Source organism: Elgaria multicarinata, chromosome 4 (assembly GCF_023053635.1).
Source record: "Elgaria multicarinata webbii isolate HBS135686 ecotype San Diego chromosome 4, rElgMul1.1.pri, whole genome shotgun sequence".
Taxonomy (NCBI): Eukaryota; Metazoa; Chordata; class Lepidosauria; order Squamata; family Anguidae; genus Elgaria; species Elgaria multicarinata.
Window position 1 is genome coordinate 5,321,279 of NC_086174.1, and position 15,983 is coordinate 5,337,261.

At 46.9% G+C, this 15,983-nt stretch overlaps 1 protein-coding gene across 1 annotated transcript in view; it reads right to left on the reverse strand.

The window, feature by feature from the left end:
• Positions 1-15,983, reverse strand: part of INTS9 (integrator complex subunit 9) — a 104,125-nt gene that overhangs the window by 77,051 nt on the left and 11,091 nt on the right. The window contains exon 3 of the mRNA XM_063123736.1: positions 7,549-7,609. Within this exon, the coding sequence (XP_062979806.1) occupies positions 7,549-7,609 (61 nt within the window). The remainder of the gene's footprint in view (positions 1-7,548; positions 7,610-15,983) is intronic.

Sequence of the window (15,983 nt, forward strand, 5' to 3'; positions counted from 1 at the left end):
GAAATGATCAGCACGGGGCCCATCGCTAGCCAGAGATCTGAGCGGGCCCATTGCGGAACTTGCTCAGGGCTAACAAAAAACCCTGAAGCTAGACCTGCTGCTTGCCAACTCCTTCTTCTTCCACCTCTTTTTCCTTTATACCCAGGGGCCTCCCTCGTCCCCCGTCTCTTCTTCCGCAAGCACTGCGCTTTCAGCCTGTTGTGTTTCAATCCAGACGCTGTGCAGCATGTTCTTCACCTCTGCATGTGCCCACGCAAATATTCTTTGCTCCCGGAGCTGCTAAAGTATGGCAGTCTTTGCCCCTGTTCCTTCCTTAGTTGGGGAGTTGGTTGTTGCACATGCAAATAGGTCTGAGAGGAAAGCAGGGGTCGGAATGATGTCATAAGCAGACGTAAGTGCTGTTCCCCTACGTAGTTAGAAGGGTGTTTAGGGGATCCCACACAGTGAGAGGTAGCAGGTTCCCCAAACAGGGCGTATTACCTTCCCCTCGCTCTGTGCTGTATCCCCCGTAAGCCCAGTGCAGGGCCTGGGTTCAGTCTTTCAGAAATGCCAGCACTTTTGCCAAGCTATAACAAATGAGCAATTACATCTAATGGCAGGAGGCTCTTAACCTCATCAAGAGGAGTTAAAAGGTGAATAATGGTAAGCCGGGTGAATTTCAATGCCCCCGGTTGGACTTAAAACAAGTGAATCCAAATGCAGAAAAGAGCTCCGTTCTCCTTACATGACAAAGTGTCCACCCCTGACCCCAGACCTCGTCTTTGTGCAGCCCTGGTCAGCTCATTTGTCATTCTAAGCAGGCACAATGGTCAACGCGAGGGCTGGGGAGAGGGCAGCGGGACTCATAATTAAACCTGCCCGCAGGGAGCAGTGGCTTGGGACACCCTTGAAGAACACGCAGCCAGGCGGACGGCGCTTTGTGCAGTGCTTCGCATGCGCGGGGCCTACAGCAGCCTTCTCCAAGGTGTGCCGGACTAAAACTCCCAGAATTCCCAGCCACCATGGCCAAGGCTCTTGGTAGGAAGGTGAAGGAACTGTGGGCGTGAGTGGTGTTTTCAGCACTCCTTCCTGTTGAAGGTCAGGAGGAGAAGAAGAGTGAAAGCGAACAGCTGGCTACACAAACAGTGTCGTCGAGAGAGGATTGGTTACATGGCACCACATATCAAGAAGGATGTGAAGAAGCTGGAGCGTGTTCAGAGGAGGGCAACCAGGATGGTCAGGGGTCTGGAAACAAAGCCCTGTGAGGAGAGACTGAAAGAACTGGGCATGTTTAGCCTGGAGAAGAGAAGATGGAGGGGAGACATGAGAGCACTCTTCAAATACTTCAAAGGTTGTCACATGGAGGAGGGACAGGATCTCGTCTCGATCCTCCCAGAGTGCAGGACACGGAATAACGGGCTCAAGTTAAAGGAAGCCAGATTCCAGCTGGACATCAGGAAAAACTTCCTGACTGTTAGAGCAGTACGACAATGGAACCAGTTAACGAGGGAGGTTGTGGGCATTTAATAGGGATAAATGCCAAGTTCTACATCTAGGAAATAGAAACCAAAGGCACAGTTACAAGATGGGGGATACTTGGCTCAGCAATACTACAAACGAGAAGGGTCTTGGAATTGTTGTAGATCACAAACTGAATATGAGCCAACAGTGCGATAGGGCTGCAAGAAAGGCAAATGCTATTTTGGGCTGCATTAATAGAAGTATAGCTTCCAAATGGCGTGAGGTACTGGTTCCTCTCTATTCGGCCCTGGTTAGGCCTCATCTAGAGTATTGCGTCCAGTTCTGGGCTCCACAATTCAAGAAGGACGCAGACCAGCTGCAGTGTGTTCAGAGGAGGGCAACCAGAATGATCAGGGGTCTGGAAACAAAGCCCTATGAAGAGAGACTGAAAGAACTGGGCATGTTTAGCCTGGAGAAGAGAAGATTGAGGGGAGGCATGAGAGCACTCTTCAAATACTTGAAAGGTTGTCACACAGAGGAGGGCCAGGATCTCTTCTCCATCCTCCCAGAGTGCAGGACACGGAATAACGTGCTCAAGTGACAGGAAGCCAGATTCCGGCTGGACATCAGGAAAAACTTCCTGACTGTTAGAGCAGTGCGACAATGGAATCAGTTACCTAGGGAGGTGGTGGGCTCTCCCACACTCGAGGCCTTCAAGAGGCAGCTGGACAACCCTCTGTCAGGGATGCTTTGGGGTGGATTCCTGCATTGAGCAGGGGGTTGGACTCGATGGCCTTGTAGGCCCCTTCCAACTCTGCTATTCTATGATTCTATGATTCTAAGAATGTCTGGAGCTGGCACACAACCACCCGCTCAAGGGCTTTGTCCAGGAATGGAACAACGTCCTGACTGTTCGAGCAGTATGACAATGGAACCAATGACCTAGGGAGGTTGTGGCTTCTCCCACACTAGAGGCCTTTAAGAGGCTACTGGAGAGCCATCTGTCAGGGTTGTGTTGCACCACAGCTCCCATTATCCCCACCCCAGAAGATGGCACTACATTTTCTCAGGTTCAGAGGCAAGGACGCCGGCGGTCAGAGAGTGCCGCAAGGGTTTTTGGCTCCGGACCCTGCTGCAGGTTTGATATTGGACAGGCGTTTTCTGAATTCTCCGAGGGCAAAACTGCGCAGGGATTTGTGAATTAGGTTAAGTGGGACCTCATCAGGAGGCATTTGCGCACTGACAGAGCATGCTCAATGTGTGAGTTAGTCATCTGCTTCCCGAAAAGCTCATGCACATAATTCTAATATGTAACCTAAAAGCCGGCGTGAGTGATGGTGTGATAACGTGGGACATTTATGTCGGAAAGAAATGCCTTGATTCACTGAGACCGTCCTTTGAACAAACCCACCTTCCCCAACCTGGTGCCCTCTAGATGTGTTGGGCTACAAAGCACACCCTCCACCATCAAGCGACTGCTGGCAAATATGAACATCATGAGGTCCTTCGTCATGGCTTAAAGTTTATGGGAAAGGGACGTTTCAAAAACAAAAGCCAAACATTTTTCTCTGGCCAGGACAATGCAATTCCATCACCTGCATAAATGTGCAAATGTACATGTACGCTGCTTCTGCTGCACGTAGGGAGGGGCACAGAGCCATTCATGAGACCCAAGACCATTCCTCACCGTCACAAGACCTCAGCCCCAGCCGTATAGTTTTAGGGACTAGAAACTTGGCTTTTTAAAAATGAAACACAGATGCTCAGTGCTGAGAAAGCCAAAACCAAATTTCAGACTCTGGCCAGGAGAATGCAATTCCATTATTCACGAGACCCAAGACCGTTCCTCACCATCACAAGTCCTCAGCCCCACCCCAGGCTTTGCAGTCTTAGGGACTAGAAACTTGGCTTTTTTAAAAAAAAAAGAAAGAAAGCTGAGATTCACAGTACTGAGAAAGCCAAAACCAAATTTCAGACTCTGCCCAGGAGAATGCAATTCCGTTATTCACGAGACCCAAGACCGTTCCGCACCATCACAAGTCCTCAGACCCACCCCGGGCTTTGCAGTCTTAGGGACTAGAAACTTGGCTTTTTTTAAAAAAAGAAAGAAAGCTGAGATTCACAGTACCGAGAAAGCCAAAACCAAATTTCAGACTCCGCCCAGGAGAATGCAATTCCGTTATTCACGAGACCCAAGACCGTTCCTCACCATCACAAGTCCTCAGCCCCACCCCGGGCTTTGCAGTCTTAGGGACTAGAAACTTGGCTGTTTTTTTAAAAAAAGAAAGAAAGCTGAGATTCACAGTACTGAGAAAGCCAAAACCAAATTTCAGACTCTGGCCAGGAGAATGCAATTCCGTTATTCACGAGACCTTAAAAATTAATACATGTACAGTTAAAACAGATGGAGAAATACAAAAATTAAAAAATAATTAAACGTGCTACAATATTAAAACATTTAAAAACATTTAAAATATAAATAATTATACACACACACAAACACACACACACACACACACACACACACACAAGGTATAAACATGGCCAAGACTACCCCCCAAAGGCCAGCTGGAACTGAAAAGTTTTAACCTGCCTCTAGAAACACACCAGGGAGGGAGCCAGTCTAGCTTCCCTGGGAAGGGAGTTCCAGAGCTCCCGGGGCAGCCACCGAGAAGGATCTCTCCTGCGTTCCCACCAGGCATGCCTGTGATGGTGGTGAGACCGACAGAAGGGCCTCCACTGAAGATCTCAGAGGACGGGTAAGGAGTTGCAATCCAGCATACCCGGAGGGCACCAGATTGGGGAATCATAGAATAGCAGAGTTGGAAGGGGCCTACAAGGCCATTGAGTCGAACCCCCTGCTCAATGCAGGAATCCAGATGGTTGTCCAGCTGCCTCTTGAAGGCTTCTAGTGTGGGAGAGCCCACAACCTTCCTAGATAACTGATTCCATTGTCGTACTGCTCTAACAGTCAGGAAGTTTTGCCCTGATGTCCAGCCGGAATCTGGCTTCCTGTAATTTGAGCCTATTATTCTGTCCTGCACTCTGGGATGATCGAGAAGAGATCATAGAATCATAGAATAGCAGAGTTGGAAGGGGCCTACAAGGCCATCGAGTCCAACCCCCTGCTCAAGGCAGGAATCCACCCTAAAGCATCCCTGACAGATGGTTGTCCAGCTGCCTCTTGAATGCCTCTAGTGTGGGAGAGCCCACAACCTCCCTAGGTAACTGATTTCACCGTCGCACTGCTCTAACAGTCAGGAAGTTTAACAGTCAGATCCTGGCCTTTCTCTGTGTGACAGCCTTTCAAGAATTTGAAGAGTGCTAACATGTCTCCCTTTAATTTTCTCTTCTCCAGGCTAAACATGCCCAGTTGTTTCAGTCTCTCCTCATAGGGCTTTGTTTTCAGACCACTGAACATCTTTGTTGCCCTCCTCTGAACACGCTCCAGCTGGTCTGCGTCCTTCTTGAAGTGTGGTGCCTAGAACTGGGTGCAATACTCAAGATGAGGCCTAACCAGTGCCGAACAGAGGGTAACCAGTACCTCACTATACTTCCATTAATGCAGCCCAAAATAGCATTGGCCTTTCTTGCAGCCGTATCGCACTGTTGGCTCATATTCAGCTTGCGATCTACAACATTTCCAAGATCCTTCTCATTTGTAGTATTGCTGAGCCAAGTATCCCCCATCTTGTAACTGTGCATTTGGTTTCTTTTTCCTAGGTGTAGAACTTGGCATTTATCCCCATTAATTTTCATTCTGTTGTTTTTACCCAGCGCTCCAGCCTATCAAGATCACTTTGACGTTTGTTTCTGTTTTCCAGGGTATTAGCTATCTTGGACTACAACACCCAGCATCCTTCAGTCCGAAGCATGGAGGGTACCAATTAATTAGCAACTCAAAGAACTATGCATGATATGCCGAGAACTCATTCGTCTGTTTCAACAGAATTCAACTCTCCTCCACAGAGGTTACTGGGGCACCTTCAATTTCACTGTCTCACTACTTATTCAATTCACTCTGAGATATATTCCAATGAATATACGTCGCCTCTCACATACTTGCTAGGGATAATCACCTGAAAAATTGTAATTACAACTTAGAAACTGCCACGCTTGCCTAATATTGAATTGGCAATTGGCATCCATTCATTGCTACTAACGAAATGGAAAAATGTCTTCGGGGGGAAAAAGCACTTGAAAAGTCTCCACGGAAAAAAATTCACACTACATCACTAACTGAAAGTTTGCAATATATTTGTGAATGCATATTACTGATTAGCTCGTGGTACTTTCCAGTGCTGTATAACTTGAGTATGTATATGTATAAAACCAAAATAATTTTAAGAGGTCCGATTGTTATTTTATTATTGTATCAGTCTTATATGTCTTTTTAATCAGTTTTATGCATTTTACGGTATTTTGGTATTTAAATCTCATATTTTAACTTATATTAATTTTTGCTGTGTGGTTTTATTCTGGTTGTGCTTTTCATATCGAATTTTGTATGTGTGTTTTAAATTGGTTGGTTGTTTTTATGCTCTTCGTGGTTTTTAATTTTAGTGAACCACCCAGAGAGCTTCGGCTACTGGGCGGTATAAAAATGTAATAAATAAATAAATAAATAAAGTTGTTCCCCGCTTCGATCAGAGGGAGAAGCGGGTAATAAATAAATAAATAAATAAATAATTTTATGTGTTTTAGAGAGTCCCTGAGGAAGGCCCTACGAAGAGAGACTGAAAGAACTGGGCATGTTTAGCCTGGAGAAGAGAAGATGGAGGGGAGACATGATAGCACTCTTCAAAGACTTAAAAGGTTGTCACACAGAGGAGGGCCAGGATCTCTTCTCGATCCTCCCAGAGTGCAGGAATAACGGGCACAAGTTAAAGGAAGCCAGATTCCCGTTGGACATCAGGAAAAACTTCCTGACTGTTAGAGCAGTACGACAATGGAATCAGTTGCCTGGTGAGGTTGTGGCCTCTCCCACACTAGAGGCCTTCAAGAGGCAGCTGGACAACCCTCTGTCAGGGATGCTTGAGGGTGGATTCCTGCATTGAGCAGGGGGTTGGACTCGATGGCCTTGTAGGCCCCTTCCAACTCTGCTATTCTATGATTCTATGAATGGGCTCAAGTTACAGGAAACCAGATTCCCGCTGGACATCAGGAAAAACTTCCTGACTGTTAGAGTAGTACAACAATGGAATCAGTTACCTAGGGAGGTTGTGGGCTCTCCCACACTAGAGGCCTTCAAGAGGCAGCTGGGCAACTATCTGTCAGGGATGCTTTAGGGTGGATTCCTGCATTGAGCAGGGGGTTGGACTTGATGGCTTTGTAGGCCCCTCCCAACTCTGCTATTCTATGATTCTATGGACGATAGAAGCGAAGATACTGATTTAGACTGGGGTGGGCCCCACTCATGCACACACCCAGTCTGCCCACCAATACACAGACACATGCACACACGCACCAGAATCACATGGGGTGTGAGATGACACACTTTAACTGCAGTCAGACCTTCTCCCCCATTACTGAGCTGATCCCTACTGATCAGGTCAGCAGTGAGAGGGGGAGGAGGAGGAGGAGGAGGAAGAGGAAGGCACAGATCTGGTGGGTTTTGAGTGTTCAAAGCGCTCTTCTCTGCTGGCGTTTAGTGGAGGGGGGCGCGCCTCCTCCCCATCCAGGCAGAATGGGTCACGTGCGCCCTCTGGCTACCCCCTCTCGCCTTATATGAATGGGAAAGAATCCGTTATAACTGAAGCGATTCCTTCGAAATCAACTCAAGAATACTCATACTACGATTGCGCTAACGCACTTTTCGTTGGTCGCGGACAGCAGGGTGGCCTGCAAGCTGACCCAGACTAGAAATTACTAATGCATGTACGCGGACGACGATAATCTCCAATAGGGTTCATGGAAAAAGCAAATAGATGGCAGGCGTTTCAAGAGTGGACGTCCACAATTCAAATTATTTGACCTGAAAATTCAATTACGTTTGGCAACAGACCGGCTTTCTCCCCCTCCCCTGGATAAGTAAAATCAGCTTGGAGTCAATTTTTGCTGGCTAATTAGCTAAGTTCACTGGGACTCCTAATCCCATCCGTACGTTACCTTCTCTAGGAAAGTGCTTCCGTCTTTTAAGACCCAGCCTGGGAGCCTGGATAGTCTTGGACTGCAGGAAAGAAAGAAGCAGCATTAATGGATTTTATGATGGAATCAGCACCCATTTTCAGAGAACCTTGTTTAAATCATTGATGCTATGTGTGTTTCACAACTACCGTGGAACTGAGGATCTAATTAAATGCTGGCTCTATGAGAGGCCTGCAGCTCAAGGTGGTCGTTTTCAATCAGTATATGGAATCTTACTGCTGGACTAGCCCAAGAATACAATCACCATCTGGGAATTGGTTCCAGGGGGTGGGGGTGGGTGGGTCAAGGAGACCATCACCTCTGCTACCTTTAGAACAGCAGGGAGAAGAAGAACTATCATATCGCCATGCTACATAATTAAGATTGTAGTGCCTGAATTTGCTTTCCTTTCCCCCCTCCTACTCCTCCTCCCTCCCAATCCCCTTTCCTTTTGTGTCATGTCTTTTAGATTGTAAGCCTGTGGGCAGGGACTGTCAAGAAATACTTTTGTAAGCCGCCATGAGAGCCTTTTTTGGCTGAATGGCGGCATAAAAATCCTTAAATAAATAAATAACATAAATACATAAGAACGTAAGAGCAGGGGGTTGGACTCAATGGCCTTGTAGGCCCCTTACACCTCTGCTATTCTATGATTCTATGAAGAGCCCTGATGCTGGATCAGACCAAGGGTCCACCTAGTCCATCACTCTGTTCACACAGTGGCCAAGCAGCTGTGTGGCCAGGAATCCACAAGGAGGACACAGGTGAAACAGCACCCTACCACCCATGTTCCCCAGCAACTGGTGTGTATATAGGCTTACTGCCTCAGATGCTGGACGTAGCAAATAGCCATCAGGACTAGTAGGCAAGAAGGCTTGCTGTCTACTTAGTACAATTGTTTTTAAAAACTGGCTTTTTGGAACTATGCTGGACCTGTGTTAATCATAGAATCATAGAATAGCAGAATTGGAAGGGGCCTACAAGGCCATCGAGTCCAACCCCCTGCTCAATGCAGGAATCCACCCTAAAGCATCCCTGACAGAGGGTTGTCCAGCTGCCTCTTGAAGGCCTCTAGCGTGGGAGAGCCCACAACCTCACCAGGCAACTGATTCCATTGTCGTACTGCTCTAACCGTCAGGATGTTTTTCCTGATGTCCAGCTGGAATCTGGCTTCCTTTAACTTGAGCCCGTTATTCCATGTCCTGCACTCTGGGAGGATCGATAATGTATTGGACCCCCCCCCCCCCCTTTTTTAACCTCTTACAGTTTTTTAAAATTTTAACGTGTTTTTAATTTTATTGCAGGTTCAATTCTATTTTAACTTTTGTAATTTATATTTATATGCTTTACCCTATTTCTTCGATTCTAAGACTCACTTTTTTCCCCATATAAACATCTCTAAAAACGGGGTGCGTCTTAGAATCGCGAGTGTGTCTTAGGTTTTTTTTTTCTGTTGGTGGTACTGAAATTAGTGTGCGTCTTACAATCGAAGAAATACGGTAATTGTACATGTTTTAATCTTGTAATCCACCTTGAGTCCTAGTACTGAGGAAAAGGCAGGATATAAATAACTATAATAATAATAACAATAATAAAAATAGCTCCTGTTACCTTGCTTTATTCTTTTAACTTTTAAAGAAATATAATTAAAAACATAAGAACGTAGGAAGAGCCCTGATGCTAGATCAGACCAAGAGTCCACCTAGTCCAGCACTCTGTCCACACAGGGGCCAACCAGCTGTCGGCCAGGGATGAACAAGCAGGACTTGGTGCAACAGCACCCTCCCGCCCATGTTCCCCAGCAACTGGTGCACACAGGCTAATTGTAGGATGCCCCTAGCATTCCAAGATAAAAGCCAAAGCAAAAATGATTGGGTGAATCCTCCTAAATTATAGAAACGTTACCTAACATCGTTGGATAATTTGCTAATATTTGATCAGTAGCTTGAGTAACTCTTCTTTAGTGGGTCAAACAGCCAAGCCTAACAGAATTATGTATTTGTCAAAATACAAAAAGTTGAAGATGTTTCAAAAAAACCTCCTTCAACTATTGCCATTAGACATTATAGCTTATTATTTATTATCATTTATTACATTTCTATACCAGCCCTATAACTGAAGCTCTTTGGGTGGATTACAAAAGATTATCATAGAGTTGGAAGGGGCCTCTAAGGCCATCGAGTCCAACCCCCTACTCAATGCAGGAATCCACCTTAAAGCATCCTTGACAGAGGGTTGTCCAGCTGCTTCTTGAATGACTCCAGTGTGGGAGAGCCCACAACCTCCCTAGGTAACTGATTCCATTGTCGTACTGCTCTAACAGTCAGGAACAGTCAGTCCCTCCTGGCATTTTGTGAAAAGAAGACCACATTTCCATTTCATCCATTTCTTATTTTTTTACAAATGAAACATCAACTTGACCAACCTGCTCTCAAACTCATTTTGCCAAAGATTTCTATCCATGGAGGGCCTCTGAAAATCTTCTTAGGGTCACGGCAGGAGATGATCCTTCAGTTAACCCTAACCCAAACCACTTAAGGCTTTCAAAGTTAATTCCAGCAGTTTTGAATTGGGCACGAAAGGACTGGAAGCCAGTGCAGATCACAGAGCACTGTATTATTATTATTATTTATTTATATAGCACCATCAATGTACATGGTGCTGTACAGATTACACAGTAAATAGCAAGACCCTGCCGCATAGTCTTACAATCTAATAAAGTTGTAGTAAACAATAAGGAGGGAAGGAGAATGCAAACAGGCACAGGGAAGTGTAAACAGGCACCGGGTAGGGTGAAGCTAAACAGTATAGAGTCAGAACAAACTCAATATTTAAAAGCTATAGGGAACAGAAAAGTTTTTAGCTGAGTTTTAAAAGCTGTGATTGAGTTGGTAGTTCTCAAGTGTTCTGGAAGAGCATTCCAGGCGTAAGGGGCAGCAGAAGAAAAAGGACGAAGCCGAGTAAGGGAAGTAGAGGTCCTTGGGCAGGCGAGAAGCATGGCATCAGAGGAGCGGAGAGCACGAGCGGGGCAATAGTGTGAGATGAGAGAGGAGAGCTAGGCAGGAGCTAGGCCGTGAAAAGCTTTGTAGGTCAACAGGAGAAGTTTATATTGGATTCTGGAGTGAATTGGAAGCCAATGAAGAGATTTCAAAAGTGGAGTGACATGGTCAGAGCGGCGGGCCAAGAAGATGATCTTAGCGGCAGAGTGGTGGACAGAGACCAGCGGACTGATGTGAGACGAGGGAAGGCCAGAGAGAAGAAGGTTGCAGTAGTCCAACCGAGAGATAACCAGTGCGTGAACGAGAGTCTTGGCAGAAGAGACAGACAAAAATGGTCGAATCCTGGCAATATTATACAGGAAGAAACGACAGGATTTAGCTACTGCCTCGATATGAGGAATAAAGGAGAGCGAGGAATCAAATATAAAGCCAAGACTACGAGCTTCCTTGACCGGAGTAAGCGTGACATCGTTGACAGTAAGAGAGAATGAGAGGTGAGGAGAAGGTTTAGGAGGAAAAACAAGCAATTCAGTTTTTGCCATATTAAGTTTCAAACAACGATGAAGCAGCCAGGCTGAGATATCTGAAAGACACTGGTATCATATGATCAGCCAGTCTCTGTTAACAACCTTGCTCCTGCATTTTGGACCATCTAAAGTTTCTGGGCTGTTTTCAAAGCCAGCCCCATGTATAACACGTTGTAGTAAGCCTAAACGAAAGGTTACCAGAAGAACGATGCCATTTAAAGAGTGCCTGGAGTTGAACCGCTGTCGCCCTCTCAAGCAGTGTGCCCCCAAAGGAGATATTTGTTACAGGGTGATCATTGTTATAACCTTCTGGGTCCAGAGTGGGTTTTTAATGGAGAGGGTAGCTCATTCCCTTCTGGTTAGATGCAATTAACTGAAATGGGCAAGGATCAACCATGCACTGAGTTGGTTGAACCTGTCTAAGCACTTCGTTTACAGCCTCAGCCCACGACAACGCAGGCTCCAAAAGTGTCCCGACTGCTGCGGATGGAAGGGTCAGTCCTAGAACGTTGAAAATTGGTGGCAATCTTGAGAATGTTGAGGCTTAGTAGCAATCCTCTAGGGCAGCCTTCCTCAACTTGGGGCGCTCCAGATGTGTTGGACTACAACTCCCAGAATGCCCCAGCCAGCTCTGCTGGCTGGGGCATTCTGGGAGATGCACTCCAACACATCTGGAGCGCCCCAGGTTGAGGAAGGCTGCTCTAGGGATAAGCAAATGACAGCCTGGTTGTATTGGTTGCTCCTGACAACACGACAGTGAACGGTGAGTAATAATCAACTCAATAGTTGTTTATCTAGGGGGTACTCCCCACACACCATGATAATAATCAACTGTGGTGTGGATAAGAATCAGCGTTGAGTTGACCCACTTATCCCCTGCCCTCTCCCCCCTCTTAGTCCTCCTGCTAATACTCTAGATGAGGCCCAGAACTGGACGCAATACTCTAGATAAGGCCTAACCAGGGCCGATTGGTTACTCTCTATTCGGCCCTGGTTAGGCCTCATCTAGAGTATTGAGTCTAGTTCTGGGCTCCACAATTCAAGAAGGACGCAGACAAGCTGGAGCGGGTTCAGAGGAGGGCAACCAGGATGATCAGGGGTCTGGAAAAAAAGCCCTATGAAGAGAGACGGAAAGAACTGGGTATGTTGAGCCTGGAGAAGAGAAGATAGAGGGGAGACATGATCGCACTCTTCAAAGACTTAAAAGGTTGTCACACAGAGGAGGGCCAGGATCTCTTCTTGATCCTCCCAGAGTGCAGGACACGGAATAACGGGCTCAAGTTATAGGAAGCCAGATTCCAGCTGGATATCAGGGAAAACTTCCTGACTGTTAGAGCAGTACGACAATGGAATCAGTTACCTAGAGAGGTTGTGGGCTGTCCCACACTATACGCCTTCAAGAGGCAGCTGGACAACCAACTGTCAGGCAGGGATGCTTTCATAGAATCATAGAATAGCAGAGTTGGAAGGGGCCTACAAGGCCATCGAGTCCAACCCCCTGCTCAAGGCAGGAATCCACCCTAAAGCATCCCTGACAGATTGTTGTCAGGGATGACAACTTTAGGGTGGATTCCTGTATTGAGCAGGGGGTTGGACTCGATGGCCTTGTAGGCCTCTTCCAACTCTGCTATTCTATGATTCTATGCTAGTATCCCATCAGCTATTGCTGCTGAAAATCATCTTTCCGGCTGGATCAGAGCGTCACAGCTTTGACCGCTCTTGCCTTGTGACTCTGTGGCTGACAAAATAACCAATGGTGGCCAAGGAAATAACCAATGGTGCCCTCCACACAACACGTCAACCAATGGTGGTTCAAACAGCCAACTATGCACAGCGTTGGCTATTTGCGTTGGTTATTGGGCCCAAATAATCAACCGTTGGTTAAAAACCTCCCTCCACACAACATGATAACCCATGGTGGGTTAAATAACCAACCATCAACTACTTAAATCACCGTTGGTTATCGTGCTGTCTGAACCCAGCCTCTCTCTCAGCCTAACCTATTGCGCAGGGCTGTTCTGTGTGGGGAAATGGCAAACCGCACAGATGCCACCTCCTTGGCCAAAAAGGATGGCATGCAAACGTAACACATGAATAATTCGTAAGGAGAGAGGAGAGCTTCAGGTCTCTGTTTGGGAACTTTATGCGTCTTGTTGATCGGGACGAGATGTTCCCGTTTGTGGATGCATATGTAAAAGGGCAGTGGGAGGGGGCCAGCTTTCCCACACTATCGAAGCTCTTTACCAGAAGCTGCCCAAATAAAACAGCTCTCGCTGATGGGCTCCTGACACTGGAATGAAGCGATTGATGAATCCCAAATAGTTCAATCCGTCACATAAATAAAACAAGCAGAAGCGCTGCTCCTCCAGACAACGAAGGTTAACAGACTTTCTGTGACTGGATTTCAGCATCTCTGCCTTTGACATTGCTCCGGGAGAGGGCGTTGTAGTTGATCAACCTGCTTCCCGGAACGTTCAGCCTCTTGCGAAGGTGATGCGCTTACAAAAGTGGCTTGGAAAATTAGCATCCGCACCTGTACTTTTCTCCAAAGAGGAGGGAACGAATTTTGCGCTGACTCCGGCCAGCGGAACTCGCAACCAGGCATGCTTTAAGAAGGTAGGGAGGTACCATTTGCCGAGTCAAAAAGTGGGAGGAAGTGGTTAGGGAGACATTTTTCTCCCTCTCTCACAATACTAGAACCCAATGGGGTCATATCCCATGAAGGCGATGGGTGGGAGATTCAGGACAGGTAAAAGGAAGGACTTCTTCACACAGGGCAGAGTTAAACTTCTACAAGATCATAGAATCATAGAATAGCAGAGTTGGAAGGGGCCTACAGGGCCATCGAGTCCAACCTCCTGCTCAATGCAGGAATCCACCCTAAAGCATCCCTGACAGAGGGTTGTCCAGCTGCCTCTTGAAGGCCTCTAGTGTGGGAGAGCCCACAACCTCCCTAGGCAACTGATTCCATTGTCGTACTGCTCTAACAGTCAGGAAGTTTGTCCTGATGTCCAGCTGGAATCTGGCTTCCTTTAACTTCAGCCCGTTATTCCATGTCCTGCACTCTGGGAGGATCGAGAAGAGATCCTGGCCCTCCTCTGTGTGACAACCTTTGAAGTATTTGAAGAGTGCTATCATGTCTCCCCTCAATCTTCTCTTCTCCGAGCTAAACATGCCCAGTTTTTTCAGTCTCTCCTCATAGGGCTTTGTTTCCAGACCCCTGATCATCCTGGTTGCCCTCCTCTGAACCCGCTCCAGCTTGTCTGCGTCCTTCTTGAATTGTGGAGCCCAGAACTGGACGCAATACTCTAGATGAGGCCTAACCAGGGCTGAATACGTAGTGATGGCCGCCAATTTGGATGGCTTTAAAAGGCGATTGGAAAAAACTCCTGGAGGATAAGCGTATCATTGGCTATTAGTCCTGATGGCTACATGCCACCTCCAGTATCAGGGGCAATAAGCCTATGTACACCAGTTGCTGGGGAACATGGGTGGGAGGGTGCTGTCGCAATCCTGTCTTGCTTGTGGATCCCGTTGACAGCTGGGTGAACAGAATGCTGGACTACATGGGACCTTGGTCTGATCCAGCATGGCTCTTCTTATGTTCTTGTGTCCTTCCAGACCAGTATTGTCAACAATGATTGGCAATAGTATGGTGTAGTGGTTAAAGTGTTGGACTGGGAGTCAGGAGATCTGGGTTCTAGTCCCCACTCAGCCCATGGAAACCCACTGGGTGACTTTGGGCCAGTCACAGACTCTCAGCCCAACCCACCTCACAGGGTTGTTGTTGTGAGGATAACATGGAGAGAAGGAGGATTATGTACTGGGTTCCTTGGAGGAAAAAAGGGCGGGATATAAATGCAATAATAAAGAAAATAAATTGTCCGGGTTTTCAGGCAGGTGTTTTGCCAGCACTACCTGGTAACTGAAGCTAGGAGCCTTCTGCAAACAAAGCAGGTGTTCTACCAATGAACCAAGACCCCTCCCTCGATCTTTTGCTATGGCAGGCGTCATGCTCCCCCAGTTCCCAGTCTGGTGACAGCCACATAGCCATCACAACACACAACAGGCACTTCTCCATCCTTGGCGGGGGGGGGGGCTTCCCTTTCGTCCATGAACACAAAAGGCCCTGTCCCACGGTTCCATCCCATTTAGCATCATACCAAGAGATGGAACCTGAAAAACGGGATACGGAGATGAACCTGAGGGGCTATGCAGGTAGCGGCTGGCTCTGTTCTGAATGGTTCCCATCAAGTTCTATGGGGGAAAGGAAACGCAGGAATATTGAACTAGGCCAAGTTTCCCCAACCTGGTGCCCTCCAGATGTGTTGGGCTAAAATTTGACTGTACTGGCTGGGGAAGATAGGCATTGTGGTCTGTGGCATTACCCCACAGTTCTGTTCCCTTTGGTATGTCTGACTACAACTTTATTAGATTGTAAGCCTATGCGGCAGGGTCTTGCTATTTACTGTGTAATCTGTACAGCACCATGTACATTGATGGTGCTATATAAATAAATAAATAAATAAATAAATAAATAAATAATAATAATAATAGTAGATTAAGCAGGTTAACTTGCACAGTTACAAGATGGGGGATACTTGGCTCAGCAATACTACAAACGAGAAGGATCTTGGAATTGTTGTAGATCGCAAGCTGAATATGAGCCAACATTGCGATATGGCTGCAAGAAAGGCAAATGCTATTTTGGGCTGCATTAATAGAAGTATAGCTTCCAAATCGCGTGAGGTACTGGTTCCTCTCTATTCGGCCCTGGTTAGGCCTCATCTAGAGTATTGCGTCCAGTTCTGGGCTCCACAATTCAAGAAGGACGCAATACTCTAGATGAGGCCTCACCAGGGCCGAATAGAGAGGAACCAGTACCTCACGT